Below are 27,509 nucleotides of genomic sequence, written 5' to 3'. Positions count from 1 at the left end.
TAATTTGATTAGAACTTAATTTGAGCATTTTGAATTGTTATTGCGCGATTGGTTTTTCGTATACGTACGTTTTTTTTTGTTCACACAACTCCAAATACGAACTTTGAGTGTCAGATTAATAAATGTTGTACTAGAGCTTTGTAGCATTTTCAAGATATCATTAGTATATGATAGTTTCTGATTTTCAGGGTCAGGTACATTATTGGGGAAGTTGACTGTAATCCGTACTAAATAAACACAAAGAAATAACAAGAAGGACAAAATTACATTTTGTACAATAGGTGTTCATTTTATTCTAAACGATTACCTAATTACTTAAAAAATGACAATGCCGTGGGCATCATTGGCTGGATCTTAATGGAGACAAAAAATTAAAGAAGCAAAAAGCTAAATCAAAAGGATAAAGTAAAACAGCTAAAGAAGATTGCTGGGCTTCTCGGACAACACTAGCCCTTCATCAGTGCAAATATGAATACTTCGATAGAGAATATAAAGCATTCATGGGCTCCTCCGCCAAAATGAACTGGAATAAAAAATAAAAACAAAGGCACATGCTGGTGGAGAGTAGAAAATAATCTAAATATAAACAAAAATGGTGTTTAATATGAAAGATAAATTTAGGATGTCATGGAATAATTTTACCGATCTGTAAGTACATTATGTTCCTAATGTGAAGTTCAAACGGTTTTAAATATTAATACATATAATAAGGAATAAATAAACAACAGATTACTTTGGTTTTCAGTTCCTCAATTATGGCGATTGATAGCAATGGTATAAACAGGGAGTTGTTATTAGACATAATAACAACTCCCTGGTATAAATAAGCAAAATTAAAAATTGTTCCATTCTACATTTATTGCTGAAATAGGACGATGTTACTGTAGTATTCAAAACAATAAACACAATGTCTAAAAATACGTTAGCTACAGATTTACAACGATTAATTGGGTTATATACATAAGGACATTCTATCAAGTTAAAACGCATAGCAATCCCAAGAGCTTCGGCATTGTCTTCACTGCAAGCAAGAAACATTTCTGACACCCATCATAGATTGGAATTTTGATTGATATACAGAGTACTTTTAAAACTGTGGTTTGTAATAAAACAAAAAACACCACAGGGTATTAGTACGTTTTTTTGTTTGGTCAAAGTTCTTTTGTATTATTAGTTGCCTTTGTATATCAAAAAGCCAGTGAATGTGATGTAACGAAATTCGTCACTGTATACGGCGAATCGATCTGATGGTCCCAGTCGTAACCATACAATATCTCCAGCTTTTAAATGTACAGCTATGCTTTGTGTTTCCATAGTGTTGCGAGAGTGGGCATCTGTGTATATTGATGTAATAACAGTATGGTTCTTCCCACTGGTTTTTATCAAATTTACTCCCATGAAATGACCGTCATGTGTACGTAATCTGAAAAAAAAATAATAATACGAGTTTTGTCAATGTAAGTCTACGCATAGTAAAGTTATAACAAATCCGTTGAAATTGAATAAACTGTAACTAAAACGAAGCAATGAATAATAATAATAACAATAATAATAATAACGTAATAGCTCTATTGCTTTCAAATTCCTTTAATTATTTGTACGTGATTTGTGCCAAGTAATACTTACGTAAATGTGAAAAAGTAGTAACCAGTCCATTGGCAGTGAAATGTACCATTTTTAGACACAAAGTCGCGACCTTTGTTGACATGATCAAAATCAAAAGTGATGACTTGAGAGTAAACAGTTCCTAAAAGTTCAGTAGATCTTGACGCAGAGAACACAGATTTTCTAGAGGCTTAAAAAAATGTATATATAAATATTATGAGTTACAGTATGACATAATTAGATAATAAATAGAGGGGTAATTAATCATTGGAAGTCAGAAACAAAAATTAGAAAGCACATGTATTATTATAGACTGTTTACATGGAATAGCCTGGCATAATGTAGTTTTGGTGACGCAGGCAGGGCTCTCCCTAAACCCGAATGATATTAAAGCGCTTTTCGTTGGACAACAGTCTTCCCATGGAATATGCAGTGTCGAATCGTCGCATTTAGAGACAAACGATGACCTTTCGGAAATTGGGTTTAGCTTACTTATGAGATACAAAACTACTTACACATTTCTTATGATCTGATAGAAAACTAAAATCTGTCTTTAAAAAAAAATCGGATTTATATGACTAAAACAACGTTTTCAAATATTTTTTACTTACTAGAAACTGATCTTTCTGTAATAAAGACGTCCTCGATCATATCATCATAGATTTGCTGTTGCTCAGTGGTACGTGCAGCAGTATTAGGCTGGTCAAGTTCAATTATCCTGGAAACAATGTCTTCCAACTTATCCAATCGATCATTTGTTAAACCAAAGTCATCAGCATTTATTCCTCGGCTAGATGATTTATCTACCTCCGCTACACGAGCTTCTAGATCATTTACCTTCTTTTGCATTTCAGCGTTATCCGTTGCAAGTTGGACAACTGCTTTTTCAACCAATTCATCTGTGACGTTGGCCTCCGTTTTCTCGGGTTCAACTCCTAACACTGTGTATACGTAATTTGGGTTAGCTTCTATCAGCGTTGCTTCCTTGTTACCGATATATGTATTAAGCTCGTTTAACTTCTTATCGACACTGGTTGCAATTGGATTATCAAAAATGTCTGATTCCGAATACAATGTACCAAAGAACTTCTCAAACTGGTCTAACATCTGCTGAAGTTCGTTATTTCTTGTACTTACTCGTTGAATTTCATTATTTGCTGTCTTGATGCTATTTGTTAGCTGACCATTGGTTTTCTTCAAAAGATCAACATCTCTCTGTAATGTGGATACTTTTTGCTCAAGACGACTTAGCTTTCTTGATAGGTCTGAAATCTGAGCTGACGTGGAGGTTCTGCTCTTAGAAGCACCGTATGCATGCTGGCTAATCGTTAACGTAATCAGCACAAACAAGCAGCATCCATTAATTGATCTCATGTTGTGAATTTCAACTGAAAAAAAAGAAGTCAAATTGCTAATGTACACACGCACACGGCTTTGGGATGTGAATGGAGTAACACCCTTGTGTCAATTGCTTTTATGTAATAAAGGCGGAACCGGAAGAAGGATGAGTAATGAATTGTTCGACAATACCTTGTCTCTATTGGCCAATTGATGATAAAAGAATGTCCATTGAGGAAAATTGTAGCACAATGAAACTATTGTTTACACTTAATTTCGCTTTAAAGGTACAGTATATGACGAAGATTAATAAATCAGATTTTGAATAGGCCATTTTGTAGTCTTAAAAAGTTCCGCAGGAAAAAAACACCCCATAAAGGCCCCATCACTAGATAAGTTTAGTTATACTGTATATTTTTATAGATGTGATCATGTAACTTTTACTGAAATTGATTGTATTGGAGAATGCAACAAGGATTGGAGGTTGTAGCATTGAAGAATATTTGTTATCCCAAACGGAGGGAGCAAATCAATAAACTGCATTTTCAGAAGCTGCACGCAGGCGTTTGATCCGGATTCCACCTACCAAAACTCATATCCTTGAAAAAAACACTATACACTATAACTTAATCAACCACATGTATATATTTAGGCATACTAATTGTAATAAACTATGCCTACCTGCAATTTGTATGTGGGCTACTGGCAAATGATATAAACGGTTTCCGTAGTCGTGGGATGACAATTGAAGAAGGAAGTGGTATTCCAATATACGTGTAGTTAATAATACATTGGGGATTATGCGGTTAGGGTTTACACTAATTAAATACACTTTCTCTTTACACAAAAATCTTGAATCAAACATTTTTGACCTAATAATACTAACATAAACTAAATGTATGTATATGCATATTGGTTGAATATTCTCAGTTTGAGTACAATATAGAAGATGCTTTACATCTGACTGCGCATTTTGTAATTACGAAATAAAACACTGAATTTTGGAACGACAGTACTGTACTAACTGTATAATAATAACATGCTCTTACCGCATATACCACAACATCTATATTTAACACAAAAAAAAAAGATTACGAAAACACTCCTTATCATCGTCTTTAATTTTGTCATGTAAATTCCGGTTATTAAACCCTAGGTAAATATTGTTTTATCTCCGTAAATTCCGCTACTGCCATATTTGCTCAATTCAATATTATTTGCTCAATTTGTACTCGGGTATAATATTATGCTTTTATACCTTGCTCGGATAGGGGCACCTGTTGTTATATTTACTTAATTCTTGTTTGGGCGTTTTTAATTTGTATGTAGTATTACTGTATCTTGTTTCACCCTCTCATTATAAAGTGTGATAACAATTTAAAGATGTATTGTCCCCCAAAAACATGAAAAATGAAGATTAATTAAATTAGACTTTGAATATGTTTTTTGTAGTTTAAAAAAAGTAATCACTTCCATAGAAAAAGAAAACGAAAACAAATATAATGTATGTTTCCCTTATAAAATGACAAAAGAAATGATTAAATTCAACCAAAAATCCATTGGCTGGCAGCCAATTTAACAATTTTTTGCTTTAAATTATATTTTTTTCAAATGGAATATTCAACAAAAATTTGTTTAAGAATTATTTTTTCAGGGGGACAATACATCTTTAAACAAAATTTCATTAAAACGAGCTTAACTCCAATAAAGACACAGAACACAGCTAATGAGTTTTTGAATGTGTGTCCTGTCTCTTTATTTGATGTTTATTCCGTCCTCGTTGTTTTTTATTTGTGCATTTTTTATTATATATTTATAATATTATATACTATATAGTATTTGCTGTAGACGGCGATTGCTAAAACGCTAAATATCTTTTGGCACACATGGCGTTTCAAACGTACACTGTTTGAGATCTAATAATACTAGAATCTGCCTATTACTGTATAGGTGTTTTTTTTTTATTATTCAAGAGCTGTCGCCAAAGGACGTGTCTCTCCGCTCCAGACAAAACAAACAATAGTTTAACAGTCTTCAAAAATGGACTGGCGGGCTACAACGACACACTACACTACACTCACTTTAGAATCAGTGGGCAACCATACAAAATAAAAACAACGATATATAAAAAAGTATTTAAGGAACATGAAAAAATAAAAAAATAAATAAATAAAAAATAAGGTAACATGCTTTTTTTCTCAATGTAGGCCTACTTAGTAAAGTACATAGTAGGGCAAAACATCTGTTCAATTACTCAACACCCTGACGCAAAGCTCCTCAACAGTAGTTACACAACAATTACTCGAAACCTTGACGCAAAGCTACTCCACAGTAGCAAAACAATTACTCAACACCCTGACGCAAAGCTACTCAACAGTAGTTACACAACAATTACCAACCAACCATTAAGTCGCGTGCTACAATGCATAGTGATACCGGACCGACAGACAGACCGACAGACCGACAGACCGACAGACAGACCGACAGACAGACAGACAGACAGAGAGACCGACCGACCGACATAGTGAACTATACTGACCGAAATTACTGAACATGTTTAAAAATGTTGAAATGTTTAAAAACATTTATTTTTTTTTAATTTACACGTGCGTAGCCTGTCACTTTCGACGTGCTCGTATAACGTAATTTCGAGTTGAAAAGTAAGTCAAGAAAACAGAAATGGGGCAAAAAGAGTGCGCAATAACATTTAACGCGCAGTACGCGCGCAAAAATATGCGCACTCATGGCAATTTTGTAAACGCTTAGAATTGCCTGAAATGTACTCTTATTTCATCGAAAATAAATTTTGAAAATGTTAAGCGCGCGTACGCATGCGTTACATGCGCTACGCACGTAATTGTATTGTCATATGATGATTTATGCCCTGAAATTTATGAGTACCAAATTTTATTTAATTGTGATTCATGGTTGTGAAGATATGATTACAAACGTGATTTCGTTAAATCGTGCATAGACCGCGTAATTTTTTATTGCGCACCGTGAAAACATAACCACATTGATTCCTGGCCATAAGGAATATACTGTGAAAAATTGACCTAGCTAGATTAAACTGATATCAAGATAAGGTCAGAAAGCGATAAAACGCATAGTGATACCGGACCGACAGACAGACAGACAGACAGACAGACCGACAGACAGACCGACAGACAGACAGACAGACAGACCGACCGACCGACCGACATAGTGAACTATAGAGTCGCTTCCACGCGACTAAAAACAATTACTCAACACCCTGACGCAAAGCTACTCCACAGTACTGTAGTTACAAAACATTACAATCGTGTTTTTTTAAATAATTTATTGAAGCATAATTATGTTTTTTTTGGTAAAATCCAGTCATTTATAATTACTGTAAACGTAATAAAAAAGGCGATTGTTTCTCTGTTTAGGTGTACGTAAATTAACAGTTCAATACTTACTGTACACAAAATAATGTTTTTCCTAGATTTCTAAAAAGTCTGTAGACCCTGCACAGAATAGCTAGGCCTATATAGTACAGATAGTATTTGTTTTGTACATTTTAATCATAAAGAAAAAAATATAATTCATTTCATTTCATTTCATTTCACATTTATTCAATTAATGAAAACTTAAACAATGTAAACAATATAAACAAATAATGATTTCATTAATTTGGATCAGACTTAGAGGCCAAGGCCTGTCTCAGAAAGACCCAACAAAACATAAATACAAAATAAAAATGTGTACAAATTAGGTAAAATTGGCATAATAATAATAGTATATTTATGAATGATAATTTTCCAAATAATTAAACTTAATTAGTAAACATAGTTTTTTTTAATTCTTATTTTATGTAGGTTCTATCCACTTTTATTTCCTTCTCCAGTTAAAATGTTCGTTTACAAAACGTTGCACGTAATAATAATGTAAACATACAGTTCAGAAGTTGTTTCAACTCTTTTTTAGACTTTCTTTTACTACAAAAGAACCCTTCCGTCAAACTAATATTATAGAATCAGATTTGCGCAAGCTACATAAAAGGAAACAGAGTAGACTATTGAAACTAAAACTGCCTCTCAATATCGTCTTAAAGGCTGCTAAGTTTGTAGGCCTATGATAGCTTACCTGTTCTGGCCTTGTTGTCTTGACGGTAAAGTGACGTGTGTTTTGATACAGTGCGTATTAAAAAGTAAACGTGACAACGGAAATAATAGGATCAGGAGTGATCGTTGTTTTCCGTCTATTGTTTACAAAATCACAGATCGTCTGATGTTTGTATAAATAATGTCCGATTCCACTTTCACTTGAGATTTATTCATTTATAAAATTGAAAAATAAATCCAATAAATAAGAAAAACCTTACCTTAGGTGAGAAGAAACAAATTTTCCTGACCTTCTTGTAAAGAAACGGAGTGTTTTGTTACGTTCAAACAGGGAGTTGTAACTCCCTGGTTCAAAGTTGTTGTAGGGTAAATTTTTATAGGAAGTACTGGTAGCTAAACTTAAACACGATTTTCTCTGATCAACTTACAGACAATATAAAGTGTAGTGTTAGTAGAATAGTGATCTATTCTATTACCGTACAACAAAATAGTTATTTACAGTATTTTTGAATTGGTTTGTTTCTTTAGTATACTGCACTATTCGACCTATTTTAATTTTGGAATAGTCCACGTAGAATGACGTCATTTCTTAGGGACCAAGGTTTCGTTTCGTTTCGTAATATTTATTCAACCAAAAAAACATATTATTTAACATAAATATTAAACATTTTAACATAATATTTCTACTTATTTTTTTTTGGCTGGGATCTGGTATAGAAGTAATACATTTGTCTCAATCAGACCCCTAACAAAACAAATATTAGAAATAGTTTAATAAGGAAAAAGGTATACGCCTTATTTAAAATTATATAAGTAATTATGAAAATAAATATATGTAAATGACAGTAAGGTTACAGCATGGATTAAGGAATCCTTATGGTTACAGTTACATTTCTTATTTCATTATTTATTCGGTATATTTCAATACAACTCCCTGGTAAGACCAGACTCATTTTCTAACTACTGTTTTGTATCATTCTGTAATATTATTAAATTATTTTATGGCAAGTTAATCGATAATTATTGTTACAATAAATGATGTAGGCCTAGCCTCTATAAAGCATAGATATATTTAGGCCCACATCCCAGAAAATATTTGTTTCTTTAATTAAAATTATATATTTATCATTAGGTAAATAGGTAAGTAAATATAAAATTACTTTCACGTCAATTTTAGAGCCACCTATGACCTGATTGACTATTAGCTATTTCTTATAGTGATCTTTTGTCATTAAAATAATAATTGCAAAATCGTAATCATTAGTTTATAAATGATGGCCATTTTTAGTTTGTCAATATTTAACTAACTATGAATAATGGTAAAATATTACCCTTCTATATAGTGAAGGTGAACAAGTATCTAAAAGTATAAAAGGCCCTAAAAAGAAGGCCTAGGCCTACTAATTTTACGACCTTCTGTCTTAATTTCTTAGTATTTACAGGACTATTTTGTTAATGCTCCAATAAATAGAGGGCGCCTAACCTCCAATAGGCAGTCAATTTGATGTGTTTCTATTTGTTAGCAGGATTACTCAAAATTAGTTATAGTCGTCATAGCTGTATTGGAAAACGTGATTCATTTGAATACCATTCTAGTTATTGAAGTGCAATTTATGGTGAAAATTTAACAAAAATAAACACATACGATTTTACATACACTTGCAAGTTTTAGGTAAAATCTGAATTAGTCCTATGAAAAGCAAGTCCATTGTTATATAAGAATTAGAAATTACAAACGTTTACTTTGATTGGATAGACAAAAGTCGAACACTAATATTAGCTATAGGAACAAAATTATGCCATGTAACGTTTTGTAACAATTACGTTAGGCCTACTTATCAATAAAATGGAAATTAGCAGACTTTTATAAATTCAATCAACTAGAGGTGGTCTAACATTGATACGATAAAAAAAAAAAAAAAAAAGTAAAAAGTAGTCCAGTGTGCAGAGCAAATTAAATCAATAAATGACACGAGTTAAACTTTCAACATTTTATTTGTATACTTGTGTGGAAATAAAACGGTGAAAGTTAACTCGAGTCATTTCTTTGTCTATAATTAGTTGTTATTATATTATGATTTTTACTTGGAAAAATAGAATTTTGCTGAGTAGGCCTACTGTTACACTGGAAACATATCAAAACATCTTTCTTGTTGTTGAATATTACATTTTAATGTCACATATTAGAGTTAATATTCACTTTGACCAAACAATTTATTTACATAAAAACTGTAATTTAAAGCAAAAAATAATCAATTTGGCTACCATTCAATTAGTTTTTGGTTGAATTTAACCGTTTTAAAAATTGACTGGATATAAAATCCCATAATTGATATAAAAACATTGCTTTGGAAGTTATAGATACGTTCATAAGTACTTATATAAAAAATATTTTTTAAACACCCCCTTTTAAAATAATGTTGTAACAAATGTTTTTACTACATTGAAATGAACATAGACGAAACTGTATATATAAAGTATTTAAAAACAGTAGAAGAGTTTGTGCTTTTTCGCATGGAGGCCTATTGTGACATCTGGGAAAAATGGCAAAAACACCAACATTTGGATAACTGTTGGCAACGAAGGCTACAGATTAAAATTGATATTATAAATATGCAGTTTCAACTAAAAAAAAAACGTTCACGTATTTACATAGGCTATGTAATATTATTATTATTCTAATAAAAACAATAATGACTTCATAGTTTGAAACAACTGAATATAGGCCTACTAAAATTAAATAAGTTACTAAATATATTTATAGCCCCCTCTAGAGTCCTGTATCATCATTTCTCAGCTTGTTTGAATACTGTAAACTATTTATAAGTTATTACATTCATCAATGTGGCAATTGCCTATGTGTTTGAGACTATGGTGACTGATTACGAGAAATCAATCAGAAATAGAAGGGCACAACGGTCGCCAATCATGCGATCACGTAGGCCTACGTAATACCGAAACGAGGTACTGTATACATAGAAAAAAATAGCTTTTATCGTTTACAGATTTATCATATAGGCCTAATGGTGAAGTAAAAAAAAAATTATAAATAAATCTTAAGTGAAACTTCACTCATATTAATATAAATATATTTGGTCCGTTTCGGTTATCAGCTGTATGCTCTGTGCCATTCTAAGACCTGAAGTAGCTCTGAACTGTTTCTGTGAATTTATGAGACCCATCTAAATTCTAATCTAAAAACATAATGACGTCATCAAAATTGAAATGAACATTTTTGGAAGATGTCTGAGCACGAACATATTAGAATTTTTGAAATATAAATTGGTCTAAATTTGGAGATCTTCGTTGATACCGTTCGGACCATCCTAAGACTAGGAGCGTATCACGGAGATCCTGACCCTCTCTAATTTTTTAGCAAAACAAATTTTCACAACGAATCGTCAAATCGTAATTTTTTTCAACTTCAACAACAAAATTGAAACAAACGACGTATCGGTGCAAAGTGCCGTATTGTGGGACAAGTGGGAACAGTCAACGTAACAGTGCTGCAAACATCGCTATGGGGGAAGTTTGATTTCACGCAACAACATTTACAAACACAAGGCAAGAACACGGAAGAAACATAGTACATCACGTAGTCGGGTTCGGGGTACGCGGGGTGAATCAGGTCAAAGTAGTCTATGGCCGGAAACTTCTTTAGGGTTTACAAGCCAAAAATAATTTAAAAACATAAATAAATGTGGTTGTAGGTTTGGCAGGAATATACAAAATTCTGTAATAAAAATGAGAGTTGTTTTTTGTTTTGTGTATTAATGTTGATATAAAGTTTGAGGTACACCACATATATTAGTTCTGAAAAGAACTGTTGGGTTTCTCGACGTTTCGATCAATATGCTTTGATCGTCCTCAGGAGTGAGAATTCTCGCATCGTAGTGTACCGCAAATTTTATATATCAACATTTGATTTCGCCATGCAACAATGTAGGCTATTAATGTTAAAAATAACATTGTCATATTTGTGCGCGCGTAAACCGATTCAAATGATCTAGGTTGCCCTGGAACGCCAAAGCTTGAAAGAATTGAGAACTTGATAAGTTATTCATCAAATGTTTGTGGGTCAATGAAAGGTCGTACATAAGGCCATCATAGTGATTATAGGTGAACTGAAATTAAGCAAACGTAAGCGCATTAAACCGTTATCAAGAATGTGGCATATAGCATCCGTTATCTTCATAACACATCCCGGCTGTTGTCATCTCAAGCAGAAATCAAGCCATCACATGCTGTTCAAACTTTACCTCCCCATCAACACGTTTCAAACGTGATTGCAAAAAGTACATTTATACAGATTTTAGTCTGCTGAGTCTAATCCCCAATTAGCACGATTATCTTCAGTTGATTTAGAGAAAATAAAAAAACACGTTTTACGGAGAAAGAAGGAGTGCAATTAATTTCGCGTCAGGACTCCGATGATATATCAGAGGCTGTTCTAGAAATAAAGTTTGAGAGAGGGTGTTTTAATTTCTTATAATCATGTTGATTCGGATCTTTTAATGTTAATTTGTATATATAAATATTTGTTCAAACATGTACTACAAATGGAGAGAGGCACTATATACCAATAGATAAAAGTTTTGGTCCTCTCTCTTTTTTTGTGTGTAATGTTACCATTATGGACAATTGTCTGAAATAAAAGATGAATTGAATTGAATTGAATTTTGACTTGGTTATGAAACCACATAATTACTATTATTATGTTCTATATTTCGGTCATTTTAATTTGTAAATATTTAAAAAAATGAATCGTTTTATTCAAATAAGTCTATACATGTTTTTATTTAGTGTTGGAAATTATTCTAATTGTATTATTTTTTCATAATTGCATATGTATTATACTCAACATTGTTTAGTAGTAATATATTTAAAAAATAATAGTTTTAAGGGTGATGTGTTCCACTCACCAGTGACAAATGTGTCAATCTACAATGAAAATAATCAAAGTTTTAAAACCTAATGACATAAATTAGATCTAAACAAAGTACACAAGGCAGCATGGTGTTTTTATAGATTTTAGGCTACCCATAATATCATTATAATAATGTCCGTGAAGGATGTAATTAAACAATTAATATTAATCTTATTAAAACATTACCGGTACTCATTTTTTTATTCACAATATTTAGTCTATGAACTTAGGCCGCATATTTATATTTCCATCTAAATGTAACACTACTTACAGACATAATTAAATGCATATCTATGCGTTTTAACCATGGAGGAATAAGATTATTCTCAATTGTTTAACGTAGCGCAATACGCTATAACAATTAAATAGTAAGCCAATTGGTATTGAAGCTTATACATAGGCCTATAGATTTTAATACCTGTAATTATTTACAATAGCCTATGTCTATTTTTCTCAAACCACCCTGCTTTGTATGGCAGGTATATAGAGCCTTTGATAAAACAGGTGAGAACAATTACAATTATACACACTACAAAATGTTTATTGAGAATATTTGGACATTTGTTTTAATTTAACAAAATAAGTGTTGAAACAAAACAAATCTTAGACAGTAACAAGTTATATTTGGCAGTTACTTACTACAAACCAGATAAAAAATATAAAATCAAAAATAAATTTGATCAACCGATTTTTTTTTTAAATCAGTTGAATTATCCAAGACAATTTCTATTCAAATTCAATTCTAAAGTTTTGTGATTTCGATTTAAAAAAACGTATAAACTTATATATAATATATTACACATCAATAATTCATATAATAATGAAAAAGAGTATAGGAATACAAATCCAAACAATGGCATCAAGACCAGATTAACTTACTTTATCGATGAATTACAATGGAAGTAAGAACAGTTTACTAAAACCTTTTACATTTAAAGGTATTTTAAACCATATAACGAAAAACCAAAATCTTTAATTTAACAACCGTAAATAAAATTAAAATTGATGTGATGAATTTTTTATCTTTAATGTCTCTGTATTCAAGTTTGTTTGTTAGCTTGATAACGTTCACAACTTCCAAGTAATTGTTTGGCAAATAGCTAATACACCAACATACCATTGGTTTTTAAGAAAACCAATACACAAATCTATACAAAACAATATCAAAATTAGCCAATTAACTGAATTTCACTTTTCCTCGGTTTATAAGCTTGTAATTTACAGTCTTAAAATGTCTGAAAAACATAAAACCAAGTGTAACAGGGGACGTTTTTCTGTAAAATAATACGGGTATGCTTTGTTTGTGCCTGATTTTCCTTTTTTGGCTTTTGTAAAGACATTCTGTCAAAAGTTTAATCGAATAACCGCAAAATGTCCTTCAGTTGTAATAAGTTACGGTAATCTAATCGGGTGTCTAATATTTGTTGTTTTTTAATAATTGTATTTCTTCAAATTTACAGTTATTATGATTTATAACAAAACACACTAAATATAAGAATTAAAACAATTCGAATTAAACTATAACAAAGATATACCAAATATCTTTTTCCTTTTCATGCCATCGTTTTCACATTTAATACTCGAAAAAAATTCCTAGTTCCCCGTTTGAGTCTCTTTATTTTTTGTAAGCAATACTAAAACAGCTTCACCGTTTTACTTTTTCATTGCCACAAACAAACAAAAAATATAGACAGAAAGATTATCCTTTTCCCTATCGAATTTAAACCGAGATGGTAACTCGCAGGATCAATTGGACAATTATTATTATAATACAGTTTTCTAATCCACTCTAAATAGTCTAAATCAGAAACGGTAATTAGGAAAACCTAAATTTAATATAAAAAATCAACTGAGAAATGCAATGCGTTTAAGTTTAACAACATGTAGATTAAAGCCAGTGTAAAACAACTTGGAGACAAAAAGGTTAACGATGCAGTATGCATATCGTCTTTGTGTTAACTTTTGTTTTTGCTTTTTTAACTTTATTTTGTTTGTAAAAAATTAATTAAGAAAATTAAAATTTTGAATTTACAACATTTTAAATGTCATAACACTGACGAAGTTTATCCAATTTTAATTAAAAAAACATGAAAAAATAGCAAAAATGTGATATTGAAGATGTAAAGATTTTGATGATAATAATATGAATTAAAATGGTGTTTACGCCACAAAAGAGAAAGGAAAAAAATAATATCTTTAAAATAAATAGAAATTGATTTCCTTATATAAATTGAGCCGAATAAACACAAGGCCTTTAACTTAGTTTGTTATGCCTAAAATCATCATTGATCCATTGTCATATGGTCATAGCAGCCGTTTCTTATATTGATACATATTTACAAAAGGTACAATGTCATAAGTAGTCCTCACAAGCGTGCTTTCAACACACATATCTTAAAGTTGTTTTATACTAGGAACCTTTATAAATAAGGAAACCACTAAACGTCATGTATTTATTAGTTTCTTCACTGTCGAATCCATATTTTCGGTTAGGCCCTACTCGCAGCCAAACTTTATCATCATATGATAGCTTTAGTATTGTACTTTGTGTCTGCATTATGTTCCTATCATCACTATCCGCTGAGATACTTGTTTGAGGTTCATCGTTTTTCATTAGCGTAACGTACGAAAAAAAACCATCACGTGATCTTATACTGAAATGAAAATGCTGAAAATATAATTCAACGTACCAATGGGCCTTAAACGTTAACTGAGGATATATGCAGTATTGGAATTTAAAAATAATGTTTGTATTGAGCATTTTGCAATAAGTACATTGTTTTAGTATATGCTACACGACACTTATCTCTTCACGATCTACGATCAAGAGTGGGTGCATCACTGAAGTATAAATAGAATATTATATTAATCCACGCGAGATGCATGCTGGTATTTATTGTTCACATTTTTAACCGTTTAAAGACGAACCCATTTTCCTAATAGGCCCACATAGTACAGGTTTTTATTTTTACATAAAATGCAGTCCTTAACTTAGAAAGTGTCTTTAAGGGAAATTCACCAACGTTTAAAAATAAAATGTAATATGCATTCTAATAATAATATAATTTATCGTGCTTATGGAGTTTAACCCTGGACATGGAAAGGAAAAACGTCAACTAAGCTACAGTTCCCCCTTTGTGTGACGATCAATAAACATTTTTAATTATAACTTACGTAAATGTGAAAAAGTAGAATCCATCGAGATGACATACAAACGTACTATTATATAGAAAATGTTTTCCTTTGTTGACGTATATGTGATTGAACGTGATGTTGAGAGCGTTTTTATCACTGCCGTAAAATACAGTTGTACGTGCTGCAGAAAACAGTGACTTCCTGGCTTCTAATGAAATAAAATGAAGAAAAAAGATGAATTTGTTATTGATGTTTATCAAAGTTTAAATTATTTGAGTGACTTTAATCATCATAATGCTATTATATTAGTTCACACTGCCCCACCCAGATTTAAGGGAGGAAAGTAATAGCGTTACTTTAAATAGGATTCACATACCAGTCGCTGCTGCCCTGGCGTCATAGACCTCATTTTTGTACTTAGACCTTTTTGATCCACGTGCTTCAATTACGCCTATCTTATTAGTTTGCTCCTCTTTTAAGTCATAAGGTGAATTTATATTATTCCATTCAATTTTTTTCTCCAAATCGCCGACTCTTTTTTCCATATCCTTTAATTCCAATATTTCAGTAGTGCTGTCTGTTTCATTACATGCCTCAACAATAATGGTAGTGGTAACAGATTCTGCGACATCAAAAGCTGTGATCTTTGCTTCCAGTGTCAACAATCGATCGTGTGTATGTTTGTCCTGTGCGAAAAGTCTTAACAATGCATCGCTAACGTAGTCTGGTTTTTGTTTGTTAGAACTGTTGTTATTAACTAAATAATTTTTATGATTTCCAGATCGAGCAGAAGTAGACTTCTGAGGAACTTTCGCCTTTTTTTGTGGTGGCATCATTTCAATAAGCTCAGCACCTCTGTTTGACAGATAATCTTCAACTGCAGATTTGGAAACAGAACGTGCTTGGGTAACAGTGTTATTACCAAGCTCACCATCATTTTGCTGCACCTTTTCCTTTGGAACAAGCACAAACTTTTCGTTTATTGACTTTAATTGATTTTCAAGATCTATATTCTTATTCAAAAGAAATTGCATCTTACTGGACATCTCAGAGAACCTGCGTTCGATTGACGAAATGTGGTTGTCAAAGTCTCTTTTGTGCGTAACAAACACGTTTCTTTGCGTCTCCACTGCTGTGTGCAGCTCATCGATTTTAGTGATGATGGAAGATCTTGGGTCCGGAGTTTGAAGAACAGGTCTCTTTTTTAATGTATTACCTCTTGCCCCTGAAGTCCGCTGGGTATTAGTTGATGTACGTGCATGAACAGTACGAGTTATTTTTGGCTCTCTAACTTGTCCATAACAATCTGAGATTAGAGCCAGGGTGACGATTGCAGATATCCACGATGAATACATAATGCTTCAATTATCGTATCATACGACCTGTAATTAAAATAAATGTGTGTGGTCATTAAAATTTCATTCCTATTCGATATAAAAACTTAGAGAATGGGGACTAAAAGTATGTGAGAAGCTGGAATTTGATTATCAAAATGCTTATAATTGTTTTATTTAAAAAGAAAAAAAACCGAATCTCTGGCGTTGAGCTGTTTCTTTTCAAAACTATAGTAGGCCTACTCTTTATCACGCCGCGGCTCTAGCCAGCAATGTCCCAGGAGGACATATTCATTAATAAGCTGTTTTATAGTGGTATCTGTAGTATCTAAGGCTGACAGTTTTGCGAAAACGTCTGGGAAAAGAGAGTCTATGAGGGCTCACGGTTGAACGATTTTGGATTCTCGCCCTTTGATTGGTTGACGCGAATCAACAGACTGGGCAGAATTTTCTCACTTGTATACCAGCACCATGAAGTCACGTTGTCTATTCAGTAATTGCATTCCTACAGTACAGGTTGAGGTCACACATAAACAGGCTACAGCACAGTGAAGTTCAAAATTGACCATTTTTAAATGACATTTTTGAATTAGTAAATTAATATTTGTTGGCAAATAATTCATTGTTGGAAAGGTACACATGTCTTCTTTCAAATGCTGTGTATACTCACTTTTTCAGTTAATACGGATTGGACCCCATTGGAAATAAGTTTACTTTTATTTGTCGACTTAATGGGTTATCCTGGTATTCTTTTTGTAAATTGTATATTTTAACTTTTGTGTATGAATATCAAATAAAATCAATCAATCAATCAATACAATTAACTAGTGCAAAAATGGGCATGTGATTCATAATTGAAGAACTATCTGTGATTTGTATGTATTTTTGCGATTAAAGGACATCTTTTTAATAATTAATCATAAATTAATCAAAAGAACAATGTTTAATGTTAAAATGTCGAGCGGCGTTTTTGTGTAAGAAAATGCTTGTTTTTATTTAGTAGAAGTCGTCAATACAATACTTTTTATAACACCAATGGTGGACTAATAATATTATGATGCCTAAAAAAGGTTATGATGTTGCCATTCGTTCTCATCTTAGCCATGGCTCTACTAAAGTAAAAGTTAATTAAGTTATAAACAAAAATATGAATTTCTGTACACTAGTAGTATATAGTATATCGCTTATAGCTTAACGAAACACGACGTAATCACATGACAGTTATGGAAAATAAACTTTGTATATACTGTAACAGATTTATGATTTCTTAGACATCAAGTCTAAAAGAGATATGTTGTTTCCTGCGAAGGTCGTGTAACAAGTGATAAATTACCTCCTTAATATTGCTAGTAAAATGAAAAAGAGATTTAACTGTGATTTAATAGCGATGTTTATAGCTTTAACCCATCCGCAGCACAAACATGGTTTAACCCACAAAGCTGTCATTCGGCAACACTTTCGATGAAAGTTCTTATTTCCTAATGTGAACACCCAATTTAAAATCTGTGAGTGACAATCAGTCATCTTATTTATATATACAAATGCGATAATATGACACACACAAATGTAAACACATTCCACACACTCTCCCTACGAAAATGCAATAAAACGGCTGAATATAATAGTACAAATTACTTATTTGTGAGGATATGGTAGTCATGCAATTTTCTCTCTTGCATTTAAAAGAATAAGTATGAATTAAATTGAGAGGTAACAAAAAAATAAAATAAAATACGTCGGCGCGGTGTTTCCACCCAGTTAAATCATCGCACTGTAACCCTGATTATAAAATTAGCCTCTGGCACCGACATTTAATTGGAAGATCGAAACATATTTGATCAAATAACATTGTTTTCTATTTTTTCCTTTCTATTATGATGCCTTCAACAACCTGAAGACTTTTGCAACTTGGAAGACTACTAATACAAGAAGACTTTAAGTGGTGAATGTGTGTGACAGTGGTGGCTGTGTGAACTAGTACACTGGGGTAATACTTGTCTCGAAAGATGTACTAGGTTCTCTAGTACACTGGGGTAATACTTGTCTCGAAAGATGTACTAGGTTCTCTAGTACACTGGGGTAATACTCGTCTCGAAAGATGTACTAGGTTCTCTAAAGGGCACACGACTTACGGGTTATAGTTCTTATCCGAGAAGACTTACTGACAACAAACACATAATAAATGTAAGTGGAGTATAGTAACAAAAGTTTCAAAGTGGGACTAAGCTGGAAATCTTTTTTTTCAATCGTTTGAATGTTAACAAAAAATTGTCTTTCAGGCTTGAAAGTTATTTAGAACTTAAAAACACGAGCTTTGGCAACTGGGTCATAATGTGGTGGTTCAAGTCAAAATAAAACGGGTTTACCTCTTTGTTCTTCCACAAATAGTACTAACATTTTTTTAAGCCACACATTTGTTTCTCAGGCATGTTGTATTGTCATTTAATGTTAAATAATATGTAAGAAACAACGACGTTATTTATATGACGTATTATACGTTGATGTTTGCGTCAGACGTTACGAGGCAAAATGTTAAAAAAAGTATCTACACATCTAGCTAATTGATTTTATATTTTGCTTTAACGAGGAATCTATTTATTACTATAGGGTAAGTGATATGATACCTTTTGACTATAACGTATCCTACTTGTTTCATGATAAAAATCAAGGCAATACTGTAGTTTAGTTGATTCAAAAGCACTATTCGTACATTAGTATGCAATCCATATCTCATGTACGACTGTGATGTTGTTGAAGTCAACTACATACAAATCTGCTTTATCCGTACACGAGCATCTTCACAAAATTGAAGAACAGGTATAGATGTGCGAATATAGCCTAGGTGGACGGTGCTCTGAATCACGTAAGTAAGTTGAATTTTACCTATTTAGGCCTAATATCATTATGAAAATAGTTATTTTAAGCTTTAAGGATAAACGTTATATGATTGTTGGAATGGATACGGGGTTGGCTAATAAGTGCAAAGCAAGCATTCGGCCACGGTCGTATGAGATCATGTTAATTGTTAGTTTCTTTATAAGAGTAAATTTATACGAGAAAAAAAATCAAAATAAGTTTGTAAAAATAAAACCTATCTTACCCGTTATTAGTGTTATGACCAAATTAATATCCACTATTTTCCAAGCAGAAAAGCATAAACTCTCGTGTAATCGTTTAAAGCGATTATAAAATCAGTAACTTGCAGGCACCAAAGCGAACTAAACTGGGAGTCAAAATGCCAGAGATAAAGTAGTACAATTGTTTGGATAAATGGCACGCGATAAAATGTAACGCGAGAAGTTCATGACATAGGGGGAGGTCCCAGAAGGCCACTCACAAGATGCGACAAGTGACACATATTGACACGTCGAATTATTTCGAACACGTTTTTATCTTTGATAATTTATTGTTCCAATACTGTCATATTTTCACCACGATTAGAATTATCGCTTCTTTTCCTCATTTTTGTGCCGGTAATAATATCTACCCATTTAAAGGCCAATTTACACAGACGAGCAGTAACGGTAAGCGGAAAACCGCGTAGCTTGTCCCGCGTAGAATCTGTATCTTTCCTGAGCGAAAACCGTCCGATCCACGTTGATGTAGTGTAAATTGAAAGGATAAATCTAGATTCTATATTTTATTACCGTTACCACTCGTCTGTATAAATTTTGGCCTTTACACTTTGATTACCATCATAATGTCGACCATGTTTATAGTTTATTGTTTGTTATCGTTTTTGTCAATTGTTCATCTTCGTTAGATCACCAAATATATTTACTCTCCTAATTCTTTTCATCCAATATCATCTTCATCAGCTCATGCCCGCACTACAACTCATGCTTAAACGTTTTCTATTTCCAAAAGTATTCTTCACCTAGAACACAGGTATCTATGTCCTATATACTGTTATCTATTACACATTTAAAATTAATTAACATTGATAATAACTCAACTTATATTCGTCATCAGTAAAGCAGAGCATCGTAAAAATATCCACTTGTTTAAAAGTGTTCTTTCTTCGTATAATGTTATATGTAGGAATTCACAATTTTTAAAATTATTTTTATAATAAACAATAAAATGTTTATTCCCGGAACTACACAATTATATTATAATAATACCCCATGACTTCAGTTTTGTTTAACAAATCTTGTAAAGTACTTATATCTCAGTTATTGTTGCGATATGAAATCAAGACCCTTGATTTAAAATCAAATGCCACTTCAATCAACAAGCTGTTATCTGTTACTTCATCACTGACTACTTCCCAGGCGCTCAGTTGGGAGGCGCGGTAAGACAATATCAACTCATTTATTCACGACAACGGCGACAAAGAAAAGTATATTGATTAATTGTATTATTTAGAATATACAATGTAAGTAGTTTTAAATCACGCTCAACAAACAACGATCGTAGGTCATCCGTATTTAAATAACCGACACCATGCGATGCAACAAGTAACAGTCGACGCGCGCGTAAAAATATTCATCAGTGTTTAAAGATGCGGTGTCAAATTTTGTCTTTTCGTGGTGGCATGGCATTATGATTGTACTCCAAACTAGACGTTGTAGATATGATTATTCACTCTGCATGAGCAATTATTCCATATTATAGACATTCTGTTAAGACGGTTATTGACACCAAGGCATCGGTTATTGACAGGCTTGTCGTCGGCGGCGGACCCGCTTATTATTTCAGCTTTCTTTTCTTTTTATATGACCACAGATAACGATCATTGCGTTACATAAAAATGTACTTTTTGTTCAATCGAAACTGTTATGTCGAAAATCGGTTCTAAATATACATACAGCGCGTGAGGGTTCGTATTTTTATGAATTAATTTTTCCGAATAATTCATCATTTTGATGATTTAAGTTCACACTAGGAAGCAACGTAAGGGCGTAAGCGCAGCGCAACCGATTTAAAATGACAAGATTGGTCAAATATCTTGCCTCGCGTTCCAGAACCAATTAACCAATAGAAATTCTTAGCGATCAATAATGTCGGCCTACATTGTTAAGAGCTGAGCCTACTTGTTCACTGCCCCGGGTTTTGTCTGACGTTTAGTATCTATTTAAATTTCCGTGACGTTATTATTTCATACGGTTTAATATTAAACGAAACACGTATACATTGTTATCATTTGATTTATGTTTACATTAATCTGCGAAAATGCTGTTAAAAGCTTTTCCGACACATTACGGATTTGCCGATTGTGCATTCACAGCCTCCTTTGCTTTGAAATGCATTGAATCCGATGCTATGCCTATATATCCTGCAACATAATGTTATTGCAATTATTAGTTAATGGCCTAACATTGTATCGTTGTTTGTAGAATTCATTGAACCGGGCTATTAATGATGACTAATTGTATACGCCCTACTAAACCTGGTAAATGTGCGTAAAATACATTTGATCGTAGGCCTAATTTTAACATCATTAAAGAATGATTGTTTTCCATAACATATTTTAAAGAATATATATATATACAGTATAGGCCTATTGATCTAGGGTGGGTGAGTGGCCGAGCGGTTAAGACAGTGGAACCGTAATCACGTAGCCATAACATCGGCAGAGGTTCGAGGCTCACTCACTCCATGGTTCTGGTGGTAGAACGAGTCTTCTCGGATAAGGACTATAAACCGTAGGTCCAGTGTACACAACTTGCTCGTGTGCACTTTAAAGAACCTAGTACATCTTTCTAGACGAGTAGGGGGTTACCCCGGTGTATTAGTACATCACAGCCACTGATCACCAACTGGGCCCTCTGGGAGACCAGTCTTTGACTGAAGAGGTTACCCAGTATAAATATATATTTCAATTCAATCTATTTTAAAAATTGAGTATTATACCGTACATTGATGGTGTTTGTATACAGTAAGTATTAACTAACTTTATTTGACACGATAGACGTAACAAGGTAATCTAAAACAGAGGTAAAAATACATAATGAAATGGAATTGAGCTATAAATAAAGACTACGGCACGACAATTAGAATTTATAAATCGAATTTAAAGACGAAAAGACTGATAAGTGATGATTATTCGTTCACGTTCAGGATTGTTATTATATTAAAGAGATTAGCACGAGTGATTAAAGGTCAAGGCTGGAATGTACAGGCCAAGGGATACAATCATGTTTAAAACATTAAAAATGACGTTGATCGTCTTCTTGAAATAAAAATGACGTTGATCGTCTTCTTAAAATAAAAATATAACGGTAAATAATGATATTATTAGATACAAATTAGGTTATAGTGTAACCAATCATATCCATTATCTTTCTACAGTATTAGTTACCGTACGTACCGTAAAGATAGATTAGTATGCTCATGTGTGCAATCATGTTTAAAACATTAAAAATGACGTTGATTGTCTTCTTGAAATAAAAATGACGTTGATCGTCTTCTTAAAATAAAAATGTAACGGTAAATAATGATAGTATTAGATACAAATTAGGTTATAGTGTAACCAATCATATCCATTATCTTTCTACAGTATTAGTTACCGTACGTACCGTAAAGATAGATTAGTATGCTCATGTGTGAAAACAATTTATCTGAATTTGTCTTTCTTGTGTGTGACCCAAATTTTAATTGTACAATTAATCTAAATATCCTATTTATTTGACTTTGACCTTGGACTTAAGGATTGCAAGGCGACAATAGATAGACATTACCGACAAGTTGGCGTTAGACTTATAGTGGATAGCTTAATTAAAAAGGAAAAAATCATGATAAATATCAAACTATTTAGAAATACTAGCGTATGAAAACAAACAAATGACAGAATTATGGAAAATAATCGCCCTGATAGGTACTGTAAATAAACTATGCACAGGTACAAAGAGAAAATGAAGATTTTGAAATTAAGAAAGCACAGATTCACGGAGTCATCTTGGAGAGTGTACTGTGTAGTAATACTGATGATGACGCCGGTCATGATGATTAAATTGAATTTAGTGTTCACAAATAAAACGGAATTATAAAAGGAAATTATTAACGATAAGCACTTGAAAAAGAGTGTTGACAAAGGAACGGTAACTTTTATCTGAATGAAGTAGCAATTTCTATGACTGATGAGTGCATAAACTAAGTTAACAGTACATCATTAGGATTGATCAATTCTGTAATGAGAAAGTGCAACTTGCTACACATTTCTCTTTGTGATTTCCAATGATAAACGTATTGAATGAACATTTCTAAATGTGGTAATTACCAGTTTCACAGAATAAATAAATTATACATTATTGCATTGTTATGACTTACTCTATAATTACACCTGAATTTAAAACATATCAAGACAACATTGTAAACAATGAGTTGAGTGTATTGCAATTATTAACCTAATATCTTATGTATTTACATCCGCAATTTCACTGTTTAAAGTTTTCAATTCTTTTTCTGAAAATTCAAGATGTGGGCTAATATATATAATATTTAGAGCTGGAACTAGAAAGCCAATGAGTCAATACTGTATGTATAATTTGTCTATATGTCTATAGCTTATCTTAGGCATTAATACAGTGTGTGTATAACATGTGTAGTCTGTATCCAAATTCAAATTTATTAACATTCATCTTAACATCAAGGTATGGTTAACAACAGCATTTACGAAAATAAACAAAGATATAAAAGAAAAAGCAATAATAAAAGCATTCATGAGCATGTATGTTGCATAAAGGTCGCTCAGTATCAGGTGTATCATAGTTCTAACCCACACGAGGCCCTAACATAAGCATAATACAGGCGTCACATGTGATGCGATCGATAACAAGAGTTTGCCTATGACACTGGACAGATAATGCCACATTTATGTTGAGATACAGTAGGAAAAATTGAATTCACAGATGTAGATACACAGATTATGTGTTTCGATCATTTTCTAAATTTTCATTTGATAAAAATTGTAATTCCCACGCCTTAAATAGAAAAAACCAATTCCATATATCCTTGAGAAATTACTTTTACCTTTAATGATTAAATGTAAATATGTTTCCCATTGCGTCTTTGCTCCTTTAATGTCATCGAACTCAATTTTTTTTTCATGGAAAATTATTTATATCAAGGTGATATTTCCGGTGCTGAACGATAAACCTAGACTTAATTTGAACGAATTAGTTTTCATCGTGTTTCCCAACAATACAGTCTACTTCCGTTCTCTACAAATTGAAATCTAATATTAAATTATCTGGTTTTCACCACTTTTTTGACGGCGAAGTTTGAAAATACTGTATTAAATGCGGTTAAGATTACAGTAGGCTACTATATGTTCCATATAATATGGGCATTCAAAAACAGCGAAAATATAATCATACAGTGTCGAGACGTTGTTTCATAAGAATAATTCATTTAGTTGCAATTTGTATATGATCCTATGAGCATTTGCTGGAAACTTACGGTACGCTTTGTATTTTACACGATCATAACAGAGTATAATGCTTTAATTAAAGAGTAGAATAATTCCTATAGTTTAGAGCAGAACAGTATTATAGAGAAGAAAAACTATTAAAATAAAAATAATTCCATTCACTGACATTCACTGGAATAATTTAACTTGGTGTTAGTCGTGGCCGTGCATGTGATTGAAAGTCCTGCACCCTGCCGTCTTAAACGTCGTCCAATCAGTCCTAAGCCTTGGTGTTAGTCGTGGCCGTGCATTTGATTGAGAAGCCCCACACCCTGTTGTCTTAAACGTCGTCCAATCAGTCCTAAGCTTTTTGTCATGATATACAGACATACATAACACCATAAATGCTTTCATAAATAACTATATAAAAAATGTAATAGGCCTAATAACAATTATATCTCATACTGGTATGTAGAATATGACATATTAAAATGCATGTACAGTATCATGTATGTTTTTTATTATTTAAAAGTTAGCCTACATTGTATATAAAGAATGAAATTGGTCACTGTATCGCGCACAAAGGAGAAACAATTCCATTCGGTCTTTTTCGTTAGACTAAGCTCAAACAATAGAACTGAAACTAGTGATGTCATGATATTTCTAATAATACAGTATAGGTTTATATTGTTACAACTTATAAAATGTCTGAGATACCAAATAAACAATTACAACAACCTATTATTTCCTTGTTTTTTTAATATCACACCACAGTGAAAATATTTGCCACTTATAAACACAATTTGAAACCGCAGGATGCTGTGATTTGTGTTATCAGTTTTAATAATCTTGATGGCTTGCTTTAATTTCAAACGATGAAAACAATAATGTTAGTATTAAAAAAAAAAAAAATCAACAGAACTAAAAAATAAAACTTTTGAATACACAATTAGTCTAATTAACGTATTGGTAATTTTATAAATACACAGCACGTGTACGTGATACAATTACTTAGATTGCTAACAACTTGAATAGAACTTTAGTAGGCATACACCCCTATTAAAGTGGACACACTTTCCCTGAAAATGAACTGAACGAGTGGAAATATGTTTCACCACTCCTGTTAAGGGGTTTACTACATAGGCTAAAGTGGACGTTGTAAATGAGGAAAAGAAAACCAATGAAATATACAACAAGCATGCTGTCGTTGTCAATCTGACTCGTGACTGGCGTTATGGTCTGGTGACCACTGTACGTGTAAACTGTAAAGGCTATACCCCCACAGATTAACTCTTTAAAAAAATAAATACTTTGTTTACTTAGAGAAGCAGCAGAACATCAACATGAACATCAATTTGAGACAAATCAACAGTTTGGCTAATAATAAAGTAAATCGATAGAATAATTTATTTAATACAAATAAAAATAGAAATATAAATTATATACCTATAAGATGGCGCTATGCCGTTATTATCAGTTCATACTCATTATTGTTATAATAATTACAATACACACTCACAAAAATTAAGTAGAAATGTATACAGAGGATCTTGCAAAAGCAAATAAATGATAGGACTTAAATAAAGTGAATCTATTTTAATGGTTGATCATAAATCAGTTATGTTTACTTCAAATATTTTGTCGAATAATTACAAATAATATTATGATTAATCATGTACTGTAATACAGTTATGGATCTCCGTGATAAAACCGAATCGATTTCCAAATTTATGAATTATACTAGGATACCAAAACTATGATATAACAAATACATGTTTAGGTACAGGTTATTTGACAGTTGGATTTTAGTGTACTTCTTAAATGAAATAGTATGCCTATCTTACCAAATGTTAAATTGTGTTAAACAAAGTCAAATACTGTAGGCCTAATGTGTTTACCTCAGACTCAGTGCTCGATTAAGAATGTTAGGGTGCTTTTCATCCTCCTTAGTCTTACAAAAAAGGGGTACATCATCGATTCTCCGACAACGGTTTTGACTGTTAGCTGGATACGTGACTAGCATGCATTTTGCAGTGGTTAGAGAATGGTTAATTAGGTACTTACTCGTAAGATCAAGTCCGTTCTGTAGCACACCAAGGGCCATGCATCATGGTCATACTGCACTCTTTTTATGTTTAAAAAAATAACGTTGAGTGCAAACGAATTGCCATTAGGTGACCTTGGAAAACATCGAATATCCGCTAAAACAGGAAGACTCGAGATAAATGAGCAGTTAAATCATCACAATCGAATTGAACATACCCCGCACAATACCGTATTCAGAGATAATTGATGTTCCTGTTCTCTGATTAGAGGATCATATTTTTGTTTAAGGTTTAAAATTGGAACATAATTCAGCAGGCACTATCGAACGCATTTAACCTTCTTCTGACGTCCTTTATTGTACTTTGGTAATCGTACCGGAAAGTTCACTAGTCTAGTATTCTTCGATGTTTAATTTCTGTCTATAATTTCGATGTATTGATTTCTGTTATTACCTTGTACAATCTAAAATATTGATAATATCCTAAAATCAAAGGATGTTAACTATCACTGACCGGCATAATGCTTAGATGACATCACTTTCATCTAGGCCTACTCAGGCCCTACACATTTTCGTTTATTTTCCCTGCGATACTTAGCGCTTATTTCAAACTTTAATTTTTGTTCTTTTTTTTCGCTGTACAACTAAAAATAGTCATAAACATGTCTATCTTTTCAAACATGTGTTT

At 32.4% G+C, this 27,509-nt stretch overlaps 2 protein-coding genes across 4 annotated transcripts; both read right to left on the bottom strand.

The window, feature by feature from the left end:
- Positions 1-263: 263 nt before the first annotated feature.
- LOC140049086 (uncharacterized) lies at positions 264-7,386 on the bottom strand. 2 transcript variants are annotated; one of them, XM_072093908.1, is made up of 4 exons: positions 7,289-7,386; positions 2,217-2,993; positions 1,627-1,795; positions 264-1,423 (listed from the first exon to the last, which is right to left on the bottom strand). In XM_072093908.1, the coding sequence occupies exons 2-4, from the start codon at positions 2,977-2,979 to the stop codon at positions 1,171-1,173; spliced, it is 1,185 nt and encodes a 394-aa protein (XP_071950009.1). In that variant the 5' UTR covers positions 2,980-2,993; positions 7,289-7,386; the 3' UTR covers positions 264-1,170. The 2 variants fall into 2 exon arrangements, with proteins under 2 accessions (XP_071950009.1, XP_071950010.1); XM_072093909.1 differs by lacking the exon at positions 7,289-7,386 and adding an exon at positions 7,051-7,160.
- Positions 7,387-11,533: 4,147 nt separating this feature from the next.
- Positions 11,534-26,979, bottom strand: LOC140049270 (uncharacterized). Of its 2 annotated transcripts, none has more exons than XM_072094113.1 (4): positions 26,842-26,979; positions 15,467-16,472; positions 15,130-15,298; positions 11,534-14,609 (listed from the first exon to the last, which is right to left on the bottom strand). In XM_072094113.1, exons 2-4 carry the CDS (start codon positions 16,443-16,445, stop codon positions 14,366-14,368), a joined length of 1,392 nt encoding a protein of 463 aa, XP_071950214.1. In that variant the 5' UTR covers positions 16,446-16,472; positions 26,842-26,979; the 3' UTR covers positions 11,534-14,365. The 2 variants fall into 2 exon arrangements, with proteins under 2 accessions (XP_071950214.1, XP_071950215.1); XM_072094114.1 differs by lacking the exon at positions 26,842-26,979 and adding an exon at positions 19,525-19,662.
- Positions 26,980-27,509: the final 530 nt, after the last annotated feature.

Source organism: Antedon mediterranea, chromosome 5 (assembly GCF_964355755.1).
Source record: "Antedon mediterranea chromosome 5, ecAntMedi1.1, whole genome shotgun sequence".
Classification (NCBI taxonomy): Eukaryota; Metazoa; Echinodermata; class Crinoidea; order Comatulida; family Antedonidae; genus Antedon; species Antedon mediterranea.
Note: the sequence above shows the minus strand (reverse complement) of the source record. Positions and strands in the feature narration are given on the sequence as shown.